At 58.8% G+C, this 20,147-nt stretch overlaps 1 protein-coding gene across 1 annotated transcript; it reads left to right on the top strand.

Moving 5' to 3' along the window:
- Positions 1–3,963: 3,963 nt before the first annotated feature.
- ARHGAP33 (Rho GTPase activating protein 33) lies at positions 3,964–17,201 on the top strand. Its single transcript, XM_025367568.1, is given in 23 exon segments — positions 3,964–4,107; positions 6,087–6,184; positions 6,266–6,350; positions 6,722–6,802; positions 6,906–7,043; positions 7,476–7,568; positions 8,671–8,793; positions 8,881–8,958; positions 9,042–9,108; positions 9,217–9,276; positions 9,373–9,525; positions 9,603–9,705; positions 10,819–10,963; positions 11,043–11,125; positions 11,209–11,316; positions 12,559–12,704; positions 13,342–13,495; positions 13,578–13,723; positions 13,798–13,872; positions 14,792–15,451; positions 15,550–15,941; positions 16,027–16,629; positions 16,631–17,201. Coding segments are annotated over 23 exon segments (3,780 nt in total). The 5' UTR covers positions 3,964–4,101; the 3' UTR covers positions 16,814–17,201.
- Positions 17,202–20,147: the final 2,946 nt, after the last annotated feature.

The following is a 20,147-nucleotide window of genomic DNA, read 5'->3' as shown; positions in this document are numbered from 1 at the left end:
ACTTTTCATAATAAAATGATGGAGAATATATGATTGGGGTTGTTTTGATATCTGCATTTATAAAACGGAGGGATGAGATGGATAGCTAGCAACTTCTGTATGTCACAGACATGGTAAATACTTGTTTCCAACCTTTCTTTTTTTTTTGAGATGGAGTCTTGCTCTGTCACCCAGACTGGAGTGCAGTGGTGCAAACTCGGCTCATTGCAACCTCTGCCTCCCGGGTTTAAGTGATTCTCCTGCCTCAGCTTCCCAAGTAGCTGAGATTACAGGTGCATGCCACCACGTGTGGCTAATTTTTTTTTTTTTTTGTATTTTTAGTAGAGACAGGGTTTCACCATGTTGGTCTGGCTGGTCTTGAACTCGACCTCATGATCCACCTGCCTTGGCCTCCCAAAGTGCTGGGATTACAGGTGTGAGCCACCACACCCAGCCAGTTTCTAATATTTCTAAGCAAACCATACATTTAAATGAAATCAGAGTGGGCACAGTGGCACACGCCTGTAATCCCACCACTTTGGGAGGCCGAGGCGGGCAGATCACTTGAGGTCAGGAGTTAGAGACCAGGCTGGGCCATATAGTAAAACTCTGTCTGTACTAAAAATTAGCCAGGCGTGGTGGCGGGTGCCTGTAGTCCCAGGTACTTGGGAGGCTCAGGCAGGAGAATTGCTTGAACCCGGGAGGCAGAGGCTGCAGTGAGCTGAGATGGTGCCACTGCACTCCAGCCTGGGCAACAGAGTGAGACTCCATTTCAAAAACAAACAAACAGTGTAATCGACAAGAAAAATAGCTGTTGAGATATAAGGAGAAATGAAAGATGTTACAGTAGCAGAACCTGATCTAGCTGGGTCACTGGTGGAGTCTAGAAGCATTCCTGAGGAACTTACACGTAAGCTGATAGAAATTATCTAGTTAACAAAGGGCTGTCCTAATTACTTTTATTGGATAACCGCTCCCAAAACTTAGTGGCATAAAACAATTATTTTATTATGCTCATGGATTCTGGGAGTCAGAGGTTTGGACAGGGCTCAGTTGGAATCCATTTTTGTCTGCTCCATGATGTCTGGGGATTCAACTGGAAGGACTCAAAGGTGACTTGATAGACTTGATGGCTGTGGAGTGGAATCCTCGGGAGCTTCTTCCATGGTCTTCTCCCAGTCTGACTGGGACTACTGACTGTAATGCCTATACATAGCTCCATTGGTTTGGGCTTCCTCAAAGCATGGCTGCTTCAGCATAGTCACATTTCGCATATGATGCACCATGGTTCTATAGCTCATTCCAGTGGACAAGAACATTGGTCAAGAAGCTGCATTGCCTTTCATCGCATAGCCTTAGAAATCACTGTGTCACTTCCACTGTTTTCTATTGGTTGAGGCTATCCCAGTCCCACCCAGATTCATAGAAAGCAGTCATAGACTCCGCATCTTGATAAGAAGAGTGTCAGATAATTTGCAGCTGTTTTAAAATCACTGCAGGACCCCATTCTCCATGATATGATTATTACACATTACATGCCGGTATCAAAACATCTCATGTACCCTCTCAATATATATACCTAAATATACCTGTTTCGTACCCAGAAAATTAAAAATTTTTTTAAAAAATCACTGCAGGGGTTGATGGGGAAACACTCCAGACAGAGGTAATATCGTGTGGGAAGTCCCTGTGATGGGAGTGAGGTCAGCAAATTTAGTACATAAGTAACTGCACATTCACCCCTCCCTCACCACTCCCTTTCACCAGCCCTTGCTTAATTATTCTCCATAGAATGAATCACCTTCTAATTTTTTTTTTTTTTTTTTTCCCAGACAGGGTCTTGCTCTGTCTCCCAGACTGGAGTGCAGTGGCAAAATCTCAGCTCACTGCAACCTCTGCCGCCTGGGTTCAAACAGTTCTCCTGTCTCAGCCTCCCCAATAGCTGGGATTACAGGCACCCGCCACCACGCCTGGCTAATTTTAATTTTTGATTTTTAGTAGAGATGGGGTTTCACCATATTGGCCAGGCTGGTCTTGAACTCCTGACCTTGTGATCCTCCCGCCTCAGCCTCCCAAAGTGCTGGAGTTACAGGCGTGAGCCACCGCCCCCAGCATTTTTTTTTTTTTTTTTTTTTTCAGACAGAGTCTCACTCCAACACCCAGGCTGAAGTGCAGTGGCGTGATCTCGGCTGACGGCAACCTCTGCCTCCCGGGTTCAACCAATTCTCTTGCCTCAGCCTCCCAGGTAGCTGGGATTACAGGCACACCCGCGACCATGCCTGGCTAATTTTTGTATTTTTAGTAGAGATGGGGTTTCTCCATGCTGGCCAGGCTGGTGTTAAACTCCTAGCCTCAAGTCATCTGCCCGCCTCAGCCTCCCAAAGTGCTGGGATTACAGGTGTGAGCCACCATGCCTGGCCTAATACTCTATGTATTTTTTAATGTTAATTTTGTTCATTGTCTTCTCCCAGTAGCTTTTGAGCTCCAATGTGGGCAGGGTATGTTTTCTTCTGGTTTGGTTATTGGTGTATCTACAAATTGATCAGAGTTTGAGTGAATGAATGAATGAATGAACAGACCAAGACCCTCTGAGGTGAGAATCTTGTGGAGGGCATGACCAAGGAGAGACCCTCTTGTGAAGGGCGTTATTACAGTGTTATCTGGACTTGCTCAGTAGTAGCAGGTCTATTGGGATTGCTTTATGGGGGGCATAAGTATGCTCTGGCATTTCCCCCTAAACGTTTTCCTAGGGGAAAAAAAAAAAAAAAATCAGGGCTGGAGATTGGCCCGTAATAAGCAGTAGAAGGGGAAACAAGAAAATGTCCAGTGGGCAGGGGGAGGCCAAGTCGCAGAAAGCCTTGGGTATGGTATATGAGGCAATGAGAAACGTCCATGGGCGGAGCATCCTCCGCATTATGTGAGCGGGGTCGGGATCAGGACTGAAAAGGTGAGACTTGGGACTGGGACTTTGAAAAGCTGCTTGAGGAACGGGGCACTGCTCTGAGGCCGTGGGAGAATCCAATTAAGAATATTAGGCCAGGCCCGGTGCCTCACGCCTGTAATCCCAGCACTTTGGGAGGCCGAGACGGGCGGATCACGAGGTCGGGAGATAGAGACCATCCTGGCTAACACGGTGAAACCCCGTCTCTACTAAAAAGACACACACACACACACACACACACACACACACACACAAAAGCCGGGCATGGTGGCAGGCGCCAGTAGTCGCAGCTACTCGGGAGGCTGAGGCAGGAGAACGGCGTGAACCCGGGAGGCGGACCTTGCAGTGAGCTGAGGTTTCGCCACTGCACTCCAGCCTGGGCGACAGAGCGAGATTCCGTCTCAAAAAAAAAAAAAAAAAAGGAATATCGGGGCTGGCGTGGTGGCTCACGCCTGTCATTCCAGCGCTTTGAATGGAGGCTGAGGCGGGAGGATCTGTTGAGCCCCAGAGATCAAGACCATCCTGGGTAACATAGTGAGACCCCCATGTCTAAAAAAATTAGCCAGGCGTGGTGGCGCGCGCCTGTATTCCCAGCTACTTGGGAGGTATCGCTGGAGCCCAGGAGGTTGAGGCTGCGGTAAGCCGCGATTGCAGGACTGCGCTCCAGCCTGGGCGACAGAGCGAGACCCTGTCTCTTAAAAAAATAAAAATAAAAAGTCAGAAGAATGGCCACTGGGAGTGGACGAAGGGGAGGGTCTGTTGCTTGGTGTTGGAAGTGTCGGAAGCAAAGCATAAAGAACCTGGGGGCATGTCTCAGGAGGGCGATGACAGCCAATGAAAAGCAGTCATGGGCGTGGCGCTGTCAAACTTCGGGGGGTGGGACCGAATATACATATAGAGCCGGGGCGGAGCCCAAGGTAAAGCCAATGAGAAGCCGCCTGGTGGGCGGGGCATCGACCAGGACCAAGGGCGGAGCCAATGAGAAGCAGCGCCGCGTTCCCGCTGCCCCCCGCCCCCGTGGGGCGCGCGCCGGAGCCACGGGCAGCCGTTAGGGGCGGGGTCTGCAGCCGCCCGCGCGCGGCTCGCGCCCTCCCCTTTGTGTCGCCATGGCGGCGGCAGCGGCGACGAGAACGGCGAGCGAGGGGTCGAGCGCGGCCGGGGCCTGAGGAGGCTACGCGACCATGGTGGTGAGGGTCCCACGCGGCCGTCAGCCTGTCCGTCCGCGTGTCAGTCTGTCCGTGCGCAGCCCCGCCCCGCGCGCCCCGCCCCCGGCCCCGCCCGAGCCCGCGGCCTGTGCTCAGCCGTGGTCCCTCCAGTCCTGAGGCCCCATCCCGGGTCCCAGCCCGTACCTCGACCCCGCCCCCTCAGCGCGCATCCCCTTCTTCCACGCCCTGGATGGGGTGACAGGGACCTAGGGCCCGGGCTGAGAGGAGGCGGGGCTGGTTCAGGAAGGGACCCGCGCTACCCAAGTGGCCCCCGAAGAGGCCTCCTGAGGCTCCTGGGTCTTTCCCCAGCCCCCATCCCAGCACCTTCCTCGGCATCCTTCTGCCAGCCCTCAGCCCTCCCCGGCGGAGCCCCCTCCTCCTCCCCACAGCCCCTTTCTCATTCCTGGCCCCACCCCCACCCGCTCCATCCCCAGCCTGACCCTTTTCTTCTCCTTCTCCCTCATTTTCACCCCATCCTGGTTCCTCTCAATCCCCCCCGCCCAGCATCAGTCTGAGCCTTTGCCTCATCTCTCCAGCCACTCCCTCCTTACTCCACCCCAACAGGCCAGCACTCTACCTCCCTTGATCCTCGGTCCGCTCCATCTCCTTGTCCTCATCCCCCTCCCCCACCATCTCCCTCTCTCACCATGCTGCTCCCGCTCATTCATCCATTCATTCCCTCACTTAGCAGACATTCACTGAGACCGCCTCTGTGCAGGCTCCGTGCTCCAGGCACAGAGTCAGCTCCCATCCTGCCTTGGGGAACCTCATGGGCTGGAGGGGGAAAGACCCTGAGGGTGAGACCCTGAGGGTGACTCGGGGTTGCAGGGACATGGAGGAGGGAGATGCTACAGCCCAGTCTGGTGAATCTGTCTGGCAGCTGGTTAATTTATTCATGAGATTTTACCCAGCCCCTGCTGTGCGACTGGGCTGGCACTGGGGACCCAGAAAATAATCAGGAACAATCCTGTCTGAACATCAACTCCATGCCTGGCTGTATGCTGGGGAGCTCAGTCTGGGGCCCTCCTTCTGGGAGGCCAGTCATAGTCCAATGAGAGAGATGAACTTGTCACCACCAGTGCCATCTCAGAGTGATCAGAGCTGTAAAGGGAGAAGCTCAGGTCGAGGCATGGAACCTGGGATGGGGGAACTTCAGGGGATGGAGAGAGTCCAGAAGAGATGCCAGGCACAGCCTGAAGGGTCAGGGAGAACTTCCTGGAGGAGGGCACATGTGAGTTGGGACCTAAGGGGTGGGAATGAGGTGAATGTACTCCAGGGAAAGGTGGGGCAAGTGTTCCAGGTTGAGGGAACAGCCTTTGCAAAGGCCTAGAAGGAAATGCGAAGAGGGTGCTTGTTTTGGACTCTTAGAAGTTCAAGAGCTCTGCGAGCGGGGGCAATGGAAAGAGATGGGACTGGAGAGGTAAACAGAAATCAGCTCAGGGAAGTCTCGATTATCAGACCAGAGAATTCAGACTTCATCTTGAAGACAACAGGGAGTCATTGAAGGCCCAGGATCTATGGAGAAACAGAGCTAGATTTATGTTTTCTGAAAACAATCCAGGCTGTTGCGGAAAAGCTGGCAGGAGGGGAGAGGCTGCAAGCAGGAAGGCTGATGAGATGGGAGCCGTGATTGTCCAGACAGTGGTAGGAGGTCACTGTACTCTGCAGGGGCTATGGAAGGGTTTTCAGCAGGGAGAGATGGGACCAGCATGCTCTCCGTCCTGTTGCCCTGCCTCACGTCTGGTCCCTGCTTCTCCAGTCCACCACCCCAGATCACACACGAAGAAGCAGTCCTGTCCTCAGCCCAGCCCTAACTTCCCCCGACCTGCCCTCCTGCTTCATGCTCAGGGCGGTGTGTGGAGCGCCCCGGGCTCTGGGCCCTGTGCTGCCAGATAACAATGCTCTCCTTGTCTCTTTGCTCCCATCTCTGGGGGCCTCTGATTATTCTCTCTGCTTTACAGGCACGCAGCACTGACAGCCTGGATGGCCCAGGGGAGGGCTCGGTACAGCCCCTACCCACCGCTGGGGGGCCCAGTGTGAAGGGGAAGCCTGGGAAGAGGTGAGGGTGAGGGAGGAAAGGGCTCAGCTAGGAGCTGGGGAGGCTCAAGGAGCCGCTGGTGATGCATCCCCTGTCTCCCAGGCTCTCAGCTCCTCGAGGCCCCTTCCCACGGCTGGCCGACTGCGCCCATTTCCACTACGAGAACGTCGACTTTGGCCACATTCAGGTATGGGGGCTTTGCATTTGCACCCAGGAGGGAAGACAATATCCTACGCAACCTTGCAATGATATCAGCTGCTGTGCTTCTGCAACCTGTCCCTGTACTGGCTGCTGCATGCATCTGAGCAGTCAGTAGCAAAAGTTGCAGGAGCCACAGCAGATGGGGAGAGCTGCTCATTCATTCATCCATTTGTTCTTTTATTCATTCAATGACAACTTTTGTTAGGTATCTGCTCTGTGCCAGGGACCAGCACATCACCAGGCCCTGTCCTCGGGGAGGTCCAGAAAGGGGACACAAACCCATCCCTAGAGAATGCCATCCCGGGGAGGTCAGGAAATGGGACAAAAGTCTACCTGGGCCTTGCTTTCCCTCTGCAGCTCCTGCTGTCTCCAGACCGTGAAGGGCCCAGCCTCTCTGGAGAGAATGAGCTGGTGTTCGGGGTGCAGGTGACCTGTCAGGTGAGGCCACCCCACCTCTCATCTAGCCTGGGAGACTGGCCGTGGGAGTCCTCAGCTCGGTGTCATGGGGCCCCTGCTCCCTTCTGTCCCTTTGCTCCCACAGGGCCGTTCCTGGCCGGTTCTCCGGAGTTACGATGACTTTCGTTCCCTGGATGCCCACCTCCACCGGTGCATATTTGACCGGAGGTTCTCCTGCCTTCCGGAGCTTCCCCCGCCCCCCGAGGGTGCCAGGGCTGCCCAGGTAACCTGCTTGTTGTCTCAGCCCCTGCCTCGTGAGTGTATCCTCATCCACAGTGTGTGAAATCATCAAGGCAGCAGGATAGAAAAATATTTAAATACTGGTATGGCCCAAGTCCCAACCAATCTGAATGAATGGAGAAACCTTAGAAATGTAGTAGGCTTTTGCTACATTTAGCTTCACTAAGTTTTAGGATCATGGGGAGTTCCAGGGGGTTCCATGGGAGGGTCACGATGGTCATACCAACCAGGGCACTCAAGAGCTTGGCCCAGCCTACTTATTCATTCATATGCCCATGTCTCAGTACCTAACAGCTGAGCAGCACCCATGCGTTCAGGATGAACTTCAGCCCAGAGGCAAGCTAGGGCAGTGTGGGAGGGCAGTGGGCTCTCTCACGTCCACTCACAGAGGCCCACCCTGACAACCTGCCCCCAGATGCTGGTGCCACTGCTACTGCAGTACCTGGAGACCCTGTCAGGACTGGTGGACAGTAACCTCAACTGCGGGCCTGTGCTCACCTGGATGGAGGTGGGCCTGGGCAGGGGGCTTGGAGTTCAGAGTGGGTGAGGGGGTGTCTGAGGGGCGAGAACCAGCCTGGGAGTGTGTGTGGGCCTAGAAAAGAAAGGAGCCAGAGTGGAGGAGGCATTGATATTTTAGTGTCTGTGTGGGCGCATGCCTGTGAGAGAATGTGTATGAGTGTGTGTGTGCACGTGTGTGTGTTAGCAAGTGTTCGGCTGTGAGGATACAAGGATTTAAATGTATATCAGTTAGAAATGGGTTGGGCTGTAACTCACAGAACACCTGGCTATGAGTGGCTTAAACCAGAAGGTTTTTTTTTTTTTTTTTTCTTTCTTTTGTTTTTGAGACAGAGTTTCACTTTTGTTGCCCAGGCTGGAGTGCAGTGGCATGATCTCACTCACCGCAACCTCTGCCTCCCAGGTTCAAGTGATTCTCCTGCCTCAGCCTCCTGAGTAGCTGGGATTACAGGCATGTGCCACCACGCCTGGCTAATTTTGTATTTTTAGTAGAGATGGGGTTTCTCCATGTTGGTCAGACTGGTCTCGAACTCCCGACCTCAGGTGATCTGCCCACCTCAGCCTCCTAAAGTGTTGGGATTACAGGCGTGAGCCACTGTGCCTGGCCTCTGGCTAATTTTTTTTTTTAAAATGTTTTGTAGAGACAGAGTCTTGCTTTGTTGACCAGACTGGTCTTAAACTCCTGGGCTCAAGCGATTCTCTAGCCTCGCCCTCCCAAAGTGCTGGGATTACAGGCGTGTGCCACCACGCCCAGCACAGAGGGTTTTTAGATGGCAACCATGCGGTATCTGCTGTGGAGGATGAAGGTGCAGAGGTGGATGGGGAAGCCTTCAGGTGGGGAAGCCTTCGGGTGGGAGAATCCTGGGACATGTGAGGGGAAATAAAGGGGTTTGTCTTAGAGGTTTCCCCACCCCCAGAGGGTGCCAGGGCTGCATCCCTACAAACAGGAATTTAGGTGTTTGACCAATAGCTCTGTGTGACAGGGGCTCTTGGCAGGGGACAGGCAGTGGCCTCGCCGGGCTTGGAGGAGCTTGGTATGCCTGTACTAACACCGTCTCCTGACCTGTCCTTGCCACATCCCACCTCCATTTCAGCTGGACAATCACGGCCGGCGACTGCTCCTCAGTGAGGAGGCGTCACTCAATATCCCTGCAGTGGCGGCCGCCCACGTGATCAAACGGTACACGGCCCAGGCACCAGATGAGCTGTCCTTTGAGGTGAGGCTGTGGGGAAGCAGACTGCAGCTGGGCTCCCCACACCCCCTGCTCCTTCTGACCCTTCTCCTCCCGCCCGCCCCCTCCCAGGTGGGAGACATTGTCTCGGTGATCGACATGCCACCCACGGAGGATCGGAGCTGGTGGCGGGGCAAGCGAGGCTTCCAGGTGAGTCCAGCTGGGTGCGGACAGGTGGGGCTAGAGCACCTGCCAACTGGGGTGGCCCAGCCACTGACCCTGACCTTCCTCAGGTTGGGTTCTTCCCCAGTGAGTGTGTGGAACTCTTCACAGAGCGACCAGGTCCGGGCCTGAAGGCGGGTAAGTGCCATGGACAGACAGGAGGGGTGAGGAGGGGTGGGGAAAGGTGGGGCCTCCTGCGTCTTTTGCCTCCCATTCATCCCTTCCACCCCATTGTTTGCCCAGCAGATGCCGATGGCCCCCCATGTGGCATCCCGGCTCCCCAGGGTATCTCGTCTCTGACCTCAGGTAATAGAAACAGGCTGCCAGATCCCTGCCCCTACCCCGCCAGGCCCCTGGCCATGCTGACCCCACAAGGCCTGCCTTTGCCCTTTGCCCCGACAGCTGTGCCGCGGCCTCGTGGGAAGCTGGCCGGCCTGCTCCGCACCTTCATGCGCTCCCGCCCTTCTCGGCAGCGGCTGCGGCAGCGGGGAATCCTGCGACAGAGGGTGTTTGGCTGCGATCTTGGCGAACACCTCAGCAACTCAGGCCAGGATGGTGAGGCCTGGGCCCACCCACCCCACCCGTCACACCAGGGCTGCGGCCCACCCAGCCCTGACCTTGCTTTCTCTCAGTGCCCCAGGTGCTGCGCTGCTGCTCCGAGTTCATTGAGGCCCATGGGGTGGTGGATGGGATCTACCGGCTATCAGGCGTGTCTTCCAACATCCAGAGGCTTCGGTGAGGGCCCTTAGCCAACCCTGTCCTTCCACAGGCACCAGCACCTCCACTCCAGCCCCGTGCCGCATGCTGGGGACACAGTTACCAGGAGTCAGGAGTTGCAGGATCAAGGCTGGGGTCAGGGACAGCTCTCTTGAGAGTAGAGTTCACAATCTAAGCGAGGACTCTGTCTTCACCAAGCACCTGCCACGTGCCAGGCACTGTTCTAGGCACTGGGGACACAGCAGTGAGTGAGACAGCCAGAAACGCCTGCCCTCACAGGGCCCACAGGCTAGAGGAAGAGACAAACAGGGAAGGGATAGAGTCCACCAGAAGATGACAGGTTCTGTGGAGGAAAACAGACTGGGGTAGGAGGATGGCGATGAGGAGCCAGGAGGGAGGCCTGCAGTTTTGGATGGCAAGGGCAGAGCCACCTCATTTGAGGGCCTGGAGGCGGGGAGGGGCAGGCCATGCAGAGGGAGCAGCGGGGCAAAGGGAACAGCGACAGGAGGCCATGGCCAAGGAGTCCCCATGCCAGTGCAGGCAAAGCCTTCATGTTAGGGTTTTGGCTTGTACTATAAGTGAAGGGGGAACCGCAGGAGGGCTCTGAGCCAGGGCGGGGTCTAGAAGTGGGGAGGAGCCAGGCGAGATCTTGGCCTGCAGGAGGCTGAGAGGGGAGTGCTTGAAGCCTGCGGGGGTGCCAAGAGGGAGGCAAGAAGTGGCAGTGGGTGGGAGACTTTACCACAGGCAGTGGGGCCCCACCAGAGAACTGGGAGCAGCAGGGTGCTGGGATTTTGTCCACATTTTCCAGTGCCCTCTTACAGCCAGGAGAATGGCGGTTCTTGGTAGGAGCTGCTCATGCTCTGGAGTCAGTCAGTCTTGGGTAGCTGCAGGCAGAGGCACATCTGCCTGAGCCTCAGCATCCTCCTCTGTAAATGCAGCACCCTTCTCTTTTGCCACACAGGCTTGCTGGGGAGTTCAGTAAGGTCCTGCCTCTGAAGAGCCCAGTGTAGGACCTGGGGAAGAGGGTTCCGTCCACCTGCAGGCACTTGGGGGTAGGGGCAGGGGGAGCACGGCCAGGTGAGTGAGCCCCTCTGACCTGGATCTTCCTCCTCCTTGACATGGTGGTCTCAGGCATGAGTTTGACAGCGAGAGGATCCCAGAGCTGTCTGGCCCCGCCTTCCTGCAGGACATCCACAGTGTGTCCTCCCTCTGCAAGCTCTACTTCCGAGAACTTCCGAACCCTCTGCTCACCTACCAGCTCTATGGGAAATTCAGTGTGAGTAAGGGAGCTGGCGGGACGGAGGGGGCCGGGACGCCTCTGACCCAATCCTCATCACACCCACCCACCATCTCAGGAGGCCATGTCAGTGCCTGGGGAGGAGGAGCGTCTGGTGCGGGTACACGATGTCATCCAGCAGCTGCCCCCGCCACATTACAGGTAAACCAGGAGGGGTGGGGTGGGACTTGGTGGGATTCCAAGGGGGTTGAGGCTCAGGTGTCCCCCTCTGCTCCCACCCCCAGGACCCTGGAGTACCTGCTGAGGCACCTGGCCCGCATGGCGAGACACAGTGCTAACACCAGCATGCATGCCCGCAACCTGGCCATTGTCTGGGCACCCAACCTGCTACGGTGAGCTGCTTGCTCGCCTGCCCACCCCTCAGGTCTTTCCCCAAAACCACGCCAGGAACCCACCCAGCTTTTCTTTTGTTTATTCATTGAATACATGTCTATCGAATACCTTCCGTGGACCTGGCCCCATCCCCAGCACTGGGGACACAGCACGGAGCACGGCCCTGTCCTCCTGGGACTCATGTTCTCATGGAGGAGATGGACCATGAACATCAACAGGAAAATACAGAGTACGGTCTGATGGTGATGAGTGCTGAGGAGGAGAGAGGAGGAGGGAAGGGCAGTGTGCAGGGTCAGGGCAGTGTGAGGTTTTTAGTGAGGGTGGCAAGGGAGGTTTTGGCAGGTCTTCTGTGGCCAGCAGCAGAATAAGCCTGGAGGACTTGATGGTGAACGAGACAGGCATGATCTCTGCCCTGCAGGAGTTCACATTCTCCTGGGGGCACAGATACATGATCAAGTAAAACAGGTGATATGTCAGAGGGCGGGCATATGATGGATGGAGAAATGAGAAAGGCCAGGGGTACAGAGAAGAGAGTGTACAGTTTTGAATAAAGTGGGTGAGGAAGACTGCACTAAGAAGGCAACATTTGAGTCAAGACCTGCAGAGGATGAGGGAGGGCCCTGGGGGTGCATCTGGGGAGTGCCAGGTTGAGGGAACGGCAGGTGCAGACATCTGGGCCTGGGCTGGTGCCTGGTGCGTTGAAGGAGCCGCAGGGAGGCTGGTGTGGCTGGAGCTGAGTGAGTGAGGGGTTGAAGGAGAGGAGATGATGAGGTGAGAGGGGTGACAGGGACCAGACAGGGGTGACTCACAGGTCATGGGTCACAGTGAGGACTTTGCTCTTGCCTGGAGCGAGGTGCAGCCAGGGCAGGGCTCTGAGCCAGGTAGGCCCTGATGGGACTCAGGTGGTCCCAGGATCCCTCTGGCTGCAGGTGGGGACCGTAGCAGGAGGCCAGGAAGGAGGCTCTGGGATGTCCAGGCTGGGGAAGACAGAGGTTGGGCCAGATGGGGCAGTGGAGGGGGTGACAGACTGAGCCACAGGAAGAACCACACTGACTGAGATGGGGAAGGCAGGAGGGGCGGCTCTGGGGGAAGGTTGAGAGCCTAGCGAGGTGTGATCAGTTTGAGAAGATCAGAGGTATTGAATAGACAGTCACTGCCTCCACTGGCTCCCCACATTGCCCTGCCAGAACCTGCTGGCTGGGCTCAAGGCACCCGGCCTCCCTCCCGCTCCTCCCATCCAGGTCCATGGAGCTGGAGTCAGTGGGAATGGGTGGTGCCGCGGCGTTCCGGGAAGTGCGGGTGCAGTCGGTGGTGGTGGAGTTTCTGCTCACCCACGTGGACGTCCTGTTCAGCGACACCTTCACCTCCGCTGGCCTCGACCCTGCAGGTATGCCCTCCCACCCGCTGAGGTCCTGGCTACTGCCCACCACGGTCAGGGCTGCAGAGGGAGGGCAGGTGGGCTCCCAGTCCCATCCCCACCCCACTGAAGCTGGGCCTCCCTCCCGGCTCCTTGAGGACCCCGCCCCGGCCTCTCCCTCCCCGCGCCCCCCCTCCTTCTCATTTCAGCTCCTCCGCTCAGGATTCCCACCTCTTGGCCCGGACGCCGCTCTTCCTTCACCCCTTGTAGCTCCTGGGGGCGCTTGGGGCCATGGGTCCACCTGGGAGGAGGTGGGAGGTCCCCAGACTTGACCCCTCCCCGGCCCCGCCCAGACTCCCCGCCCTGCCCCGGACCCCAGCCCAGTCAGGACTCTGCTCGTCGGAGGGCCCTCTGGCCCGAGGTAACTGAAGCCAGAGCCGCTGCCCTCGCTGGCTGCCGGGAGCTGCCTCCTCATCAGCTCGTCCTGCCCCGCCCTCCTCCCACCTGCCTGCTGCCCGCCCGCTCCCTCCTGATCCGCCCCGGCCCCCTGCCTTGCCAGCCCGGGTGGGCATGCTGCGGGGCCGGGGCTTGGGCTGTGGCGCTTGGCTTTGCCCGTGGCCTTGGGCGGCCCCAGAGCTGACAGGTGCCCCCTTTCCACACTCCCCAGGCCGATGCCTGCTCCCCAGGCCCAAGTCCCTCGCGGGCAGCTGCCCCTCCACCCGCCTGCTGACGCTGGAGGAAGCCCAGGCGCGCACGCAGGGCCGGCTGGGGATGCCCACAGAGCCCACAACTCCCAAGACCCCCGCCTCACCTGCGGAAAGGTGAGTGGGATGCTGGGGGTGGTGAGGGGCAGGTGGAGGCCTGGTTCCTCAGACGACCTGCCATTTCTCCCCCAAACCGCAGGAGGAAAGGGGAGAGAGGGGAGAAACAGCGGAAGCCAGGGGGCAGCAGCTGGAAGACGTTCTTTGCACTGGGCCGGGGCCCCAGTGTCCCTCGAAAGAAGCCCCTGCCCTGGCTGGGGGGCACCCGCGCCCCACCGCAGCCTTCAGGTGAGAGGCTGGGCCACGGGCTGGTGGGCAGCGGTGGTCGCTGGAGTGCCCTCCTACCTCTTCGTCTCCTGCAGGCGGCAGACCCGACACCGTCACACTGAGATCTGCCAAGAGCGAGGAGTCTCTGTCATCGCAGGCCAGCGGGGCTGGTGAGCAAGGGGGGGAAGTGGGGGGGCACTATCTGCGCCCAAGTGGAGCCAGGAGGAATTGGGGCCCTGGTTTGGCCTCCAAATTTTGTACTTCACCTTTGGGGGTCCTGGGGCTTTAGAAAATTTTAACCTGGCCTTTATGTACAATGAGTTGGATACAGTATCACCTTTGGTGCATCACACACCGAACTTAACTTATTGGTCCATGACAGGCCCTTTAAAAAGTCTTTATTATTCCTGTTGAACATTTTTAAATAACATTATGGACATCCATGAACCCACCACCCTAGAACTAAAGCAGCTCCATTCCTTCTCCCCTTCAAGTTCTTCCCCACTGGAGGCATCCTCTCAATTTGCAGACTACCCTGCCCTTGCTTTCCGGGTTTGATCATACACAGGTGTGTGTGGAAGGATCATACTGCTCAGTTCTAGTCATTTTGGAAACTTTATTTAAAGGGTGTCATAAGAAAGGGGCACCGCGCTTGGCTTTTTCCCCATCGCTACCTCACAGCCTGCCGCGCTGCTGGGTGCCGCTTTCCGGCCTCTGCCAGGGGCTGCTTATCCATCCCACCCAGCCATGCCTCTGGGGGCTCTTCTGAACCACCCCGCTGTCCTCACACTCCTGGGGTACTGCCCTCCCATGTACCCAGGAGCACAGGCACTGTCCTGCCGGCTCAGCAGCTGTGTGTGAATCTGTTGGTCTCGTGCCCACAGCCTGTGGGGCGGCCACAGGACCTTCGTGCTTTGGGCCGGAAGTGTCCTCTTCATGGTCTCCACCGTGAATCTGAAACAGCTTTTCCTGGCTTCACAGCTACTGTGGCACTCTCTGGGGAGGTGCCTCTTCATGTCCTTTCCCCAGCTTTCTGTGGGGCTGTGCGCCCTGTTCTCAGGGATGGTCTCACTGACTCTACCCCTTCAGGCCTCCAGAGGCTGCACAGGCTGCGGCGACCCCACTCCAGCAGCGACGCTTTCCCCGTGGGCCCAGCACCTGCTGGCTCCTGCGAGAGCCTGTCCTCGTCCTCCTCCTCTGAGTCCTCCTCCTCGGAGTCCTCCTCTTCATCCTCTGAGTCCTCAGCAGCTGGGCTGGGGGCACTCTCTGGGTCCCCCTCACACCGTACCTCAGCCTGGCTAGATGATGGTGATGAGCTGGACTTCAGCCCACCCCGCTGCCTGGAGGGACTCCGGGGGCTGGACTTTGATCCCTTAACCTTCCGCTGCAGCAGCCCCACCCCAGGGGATCCCGCACCTCCCGCCAGCCCAGCACCCCCCGCCCCTGCCTCTGCCTTCCCACCCAGGGTGACCCCCCAGGCCATCTCGCCCCGAGGGCCCACCAGCCCTGCCTCGCCCGCTGCCCTGGACATCTCAGAGCCCCTGGCTGTATCAGTGCCACCCGCTGTCCTAGAACTGCTGGGGGCTGGGGGAGCACCTGCCTCAGCCACCCCAACACCAGCTCTCAGCCCTGGCCGGAGCCTGCGCCCCCATCTCATACCCCTGCTGCTGCGTGGAGCCGAGGCCCCGCTGACTGACGCCTGCCAGCAGGAGATGTGCAGCAAGCTCCGGGGAGCTCAGGGCCCACTGGGTGAGTCCTGCTCGGCCTACCCCACCCCTGTCCCCGCCTGCTCTCACTGACCCTGAGGGCCTGGCCCCAGCTGAACCCCTCTCCATTCATTTATATAGGTCCTGATATGGAGTCACCATTGCCACCCCCTCCCCTGTCTCTCCTGCGCCCTGGGGGTGCCCCCCCCCCGCCCCCCAAGAACCCAGCGCGCCTCATGGCCCTGGCCCTGGCTGAGCGGGCTCAGCAGGTGGCCGAGCAACAGAGCCAGCAGGAGTGTGGGGGCACCCCACCTGCTCCCCGATCCCCCTTCCGCCGGTCGCTGTCTCTGGAGGTGGGTGGGGAGCCCCCGGGGACCTCAGGGAGTGGGCCACCTCCCAACTCCCTAGCCCATCCGAGTGTCTGGGTCCCGGGACCCCCATCCTACTTACCAAGGCAACAAAGTGATGGGAGCCTGCTGAGGAGCCAGCGGCCCATGGGGACCTCAAGGAGGGGACTCCGAGGCCCTGCCCAGGTCAGTGCCCAGCTCAGGGCAGGTGGGGGGGGGCAGGGATGCGCCAGAGGCAGCAGCCCAGTCCCCATGTTCTGTCCCCTCACAGGTTCCTACCCCCGGCTTCTTCTCCCCAGCCCCCAGGGAGTGCCTGCCACCCTTCCTCGGGGTCCCCAAGCCAGGCTTGTACCCCCTGGGCCCCCCATCCTTCCAGCCCAGTTCCCCAGCCCCGGTCTGGAGGAGCTCCCTGGGCCCCCCTGCACCACTCGACAGGGGAGAGAACCTGTACTATGAGATCGGGGCAGGTGAGGGGTCCCCCTATTCTGGCCCTACCCGCTCCTGGAGTCCCTTTCGCTCCATGCCCCCCGACAGGCTCAATGCCTCCTATGGCATGCTTGGCCAATCGCCCCCACTCCACAGGTCCCCTGACTTCCTGCTCAGCTACCCGCCAGCCCCCTCCTGCTTTCCCCCTGACCACCTTGGCTACTCAGCCCCCCAGCACCCTGCTCGGCGCCCCACACCGCCTGAGCCCCTCTACGTCAACCTAGCCCTAGGGCCCAGAGGTCCCTCACCTGCCTCTTCCTCCTCCTCTTCCCCTCCTGCCCACCCCCGAAGCCGTTCAGATCCCGGTCCCCCAGTCCCCCGCCTTCCCCAGAAACAACGGGCACCCTGGGGCCCCCGTACCCCTCATAGGGTGCCGGGTCCCTGGGGCCCCCCCTGAGCCTCTCCTGCTCTACAGGGCAGCCCCGCCAGCCTATGGAAGGGGGGGCGAGCTCCACCGAGGGTCCTTGTACAGAAATGGAGGGCAAAGAGGGGAGGGGGCTGGTCCCCCACCCCCTTACCCCACTCCCAGCTGGTCCCTCCACTCTGAGGGCCAGACCCGAAGCTACTGCTGAGCACCAGCTGGGAGGGGCCGTCCTTCCTTCCCTTCACCCCTACTGGATCTTGGCTCAACCAAATCCCTTGTTTTGTATTTTCTTGAGCCCCGACCACTACCCCAGGTTTCTAACTTTGTAACTTGCTTCTGATGTGGGTCCCTAACCTGTAATCCCAGCTTTCCTACCCTGGACTGAAGGGTCCGCCCATCCCCCCCCTCCATCCTGGGGGCCCTTGCACAAATCTGGGGTGGGGGGGGCTAGGCTGACCCCATCCTCCTCTCCCTCCAGGAGCCCCCAGCATGTCCTGACCTGTGCACGGGGATGGGGGGACAACTCCTACCCTTCCTTCCCCACATGCCCCACTAAACCATCTGACAACATTAATGAATAAAATGGTGAAAATGTGGCTGCTGAAGTCGTGCTGGGGCCAAACTCAGTGAGTGAAGACAGACAGAGGGGGCACTCTATCATTCTATTTCCTTCTGGGGAGGCACCAAGGCAGGAGTTACTCCTGGGAGCCTCTAAGAGGTGGTATCCGCAGAGCGGGAACCATGGGCACCCTGGGAGTCTAGGTCAGGAGTGGGGCTCAGGCTGGGCTTTTCTCCAAGCTGACATCCTTTTTGCAGCTCTGCTATGATCTCCAGCAGGTCCATCCTGGGAAGCAGTGGGGCACAGGCAGACCTAGGGTTACCTCAGGGATAAAGACCTAGGGTTACCCAGGGTCCTCCCATCCGAGGCCTCAGGTCTCACTTCTGCAGGCTAGAAAAGATACCTTCTCCAGTCAGCTCAGTAGCGGGTGCCTGCAGGAGAGAAGGCTGGAGATGCCACCTGGTAGCCATGGCGCTCCAGCGGGCCTGGGAGGGCGGATGGGGCACAGACTGGGCTCGGGGTCCCCTGCTTAGCCTGCCCTCGTGGCCTTCCAGCAGCCTCCCAATGTGTGGGAAGCCTCCCTGTGGGTCAGCAGGCTGGGGATGGGCTCATAGGGCTGGGGCTCCAGCAGAGTAACCCTGTGTGTGTGCCACAGCAGCCCCTGCAGGGCTGGAATCTTGGCTGAGAGCTTCCTCAAACTGCTCCATAGAGCTCTGGGTCCCCAGCAGGGAGGCTGAGTCCTGGAGGCTGGAGGTGGAGTGCAGGGAAGGGCCCTGGGGGAAGCAGGGTTGGTTAAGGGTCACAGGTGAGTGAGGGGACAGTTGGGCGACCCTAAAGTTCCCTGGTCAAAGGAGAGGCAGCCAGAGAACTTGGGGTTGGTGACTACTGGAGGGCGGGCAGAGGTAGTCACAGGTTAGCAATGGGACAGTTGTTCAAGGTTCTGGGGGTATCTGTACTGTTGGGCTGGGCTCCAGGCAGCAGTGCAGGCTGACCCTGGCTGTGGGGCTGTGGCCAGACCCAGGGCTGGGGCCTGAGCTAGGCCCAGAGCTGCTGCCTAGAGTCAAGCTGCTGCCCAAGCTCCAGGCTGCACCCTGCTGTGGCCTGTGACCTCAGGAGTCTCTGGGGCCTGCAGAGAGGGATGGCAGAGAGCTGGCATGGGTTGCCCAGGTGTCCTACAGCTCCCTTGGTCCCCCACAGCCCCATCCTGGCTCCTACCTGGAATGGGATGGGGTCTGGGGACATCACAGGGGGCACACACCTGGGTGTGGTCTTGGCTCTGTGAGCCACTTCACGGCACACTTTCTCTGTGGGGACAGACCAGTTGGTCAGACCGGGGACGGACCTGTCCACCCTGCCCAAGGGTCATGTTCACCCTTAAATCCCCATCAGGGACCGCAGAGCTCGGGACACAGTCAGTGCTCGGTACCACTGCTGACTGGCCAACTGAAGCCACACCTTCCATACAGCTCCTTGATCCTGCCCCCACAGATGTACCAGCAACCAGGCCCTCACCTCTCAGCAGGAGCCTGGCCGGGCCCCATCCTGGGCTCCCCCGCCACAGCCAGGTGGTGCAGACGGCCCACCTGGGTGTCTAGATCCCGTTTGGAACCCAGCTCCACTGGGAAGCGAAAGGGCAGTGAGGGCGTCTGTGGGGTCCGGTTCCGGGGCAGGGATCCGCTAGGGGGTCTCATGAGGGAAGGGGGATGTGAAGGACCGGAACTTTGGGGACAAGAAAACAATAAAGACAGAGTTGGCTGGGGGTTTTGGGGGCACAGTCTAGAAGGGAAGGGGATTCAGGAGGGGTCTGATGGGAAGGGAGGCGGCTGAATGAGAAAAGGGGGTGGCTCTGGGAGGGCGACACACCAGAAGGTCTGGGGTCGCAGGGAGACTGAGAGCTGAGGGGGATCTAAGGCAACTGGAGGGCTGGGAGGGGGCTTAGGGCTGGGGTCGGTCGTGCCAGGGTGGCAGAAGGGCTGCGAGGATAGAATTTGAGCCTGGGAGGGGAGTCGAAGGGCTTGGGAGGAGGCTCTGAAGGCTGCGGTGGGAGGAAGAGGCGTCTGTGGTTTAGGATTTGAGAGGTGGTGAGAGGGGTCGTGGGGAGGCTCTGGGGACAGCGTCTGTGGGGTCCGCGGGGTGGATGGGGTCTGAGGGCAGCCGGCGGGCTCTGAAGGAGGAGAGGGCACTGATGGCAGGATCTGCCGACGGTTCGAGGGTCCGAGGGTGGGACGCCTGGACTAAGGACTAGGGAAGTGTCTGTGTGTTGGGGGTGGGGTCTGCAGGCTGGGAAAGGGGGCTCTGAGGACAGTGTCTGGGGCTGGGGAAGGGGTCAGCGGAATGGGGACAGGGTTTGCTAAACGGGTGGGGGCGGGGTCTGAGGGCCGCGGAAGAGAATGACAGGGTGGGAGGGGCTTGAGGGCTCGCGGAAGGGTCTGAGGGTGATCTGTGGCACCAGAAAGCTCTGGGAGAGTTCTGGGCCCAGACCCCAGTCCAGGTGGCTTTGCACTCACCGTTGGGCTAGACAGTGGTCGCCACGTGACTGCCACGTGATTCGGCCGGCCGTATGAGCGGGAATCCGAGGTGCTTGAGCCCCAGTGGCCTCCTGCAGCGCCTGCGCAGTAGCACCCCCTTCCCCAACACAGCCCAGCGACTCGGCCTGGGACCCATCGCCCTGACCAGTCGGGGCTGTCATTGTCTGAGGATGGGGCTGTCTACCCACACCGGACTAAGCTCTGTAAGGCAGGACCTGGGGTCGTTCTTGTCACTGTTGTGTTCACAGCCTTGTTCACCCCAGAACCTAGCTCAAAGGAGGCCTCATTCAGTGCTTTTATTCTCACTCTGTCGCCCAGGCTGGGGTGCAGGGGCGCAATCTCGGCTCACTGCAACCTCCATCTCCCAGGTTCAAGCAATTCTCCTACCTCAGCCTCCCGAGTAGCTGGGATTACAGGCTCACACCACCACGCCCAGCTAATTTTTGTATTTTTAG

Source organism: Theropithecus gelada, chromosome 19 (genome assembly GCF_003255815.1).
Source record: "Theropithecus gelada isolate Dixy chromosome 19, Tgel_1.0, whole genome shotgun sequence".
Lineage (NCBI taxonomy): Eukaryota > Metazoa > Chordata > Mammalia > Primates > Cercopithecidae > Theropithecus > Theropithecus gelada.
The sequence above is the reverse complement of the archived record's forward strand: the minus strand, read 5'-3'. Positions and strand labels throughout refer to the sequence as shown.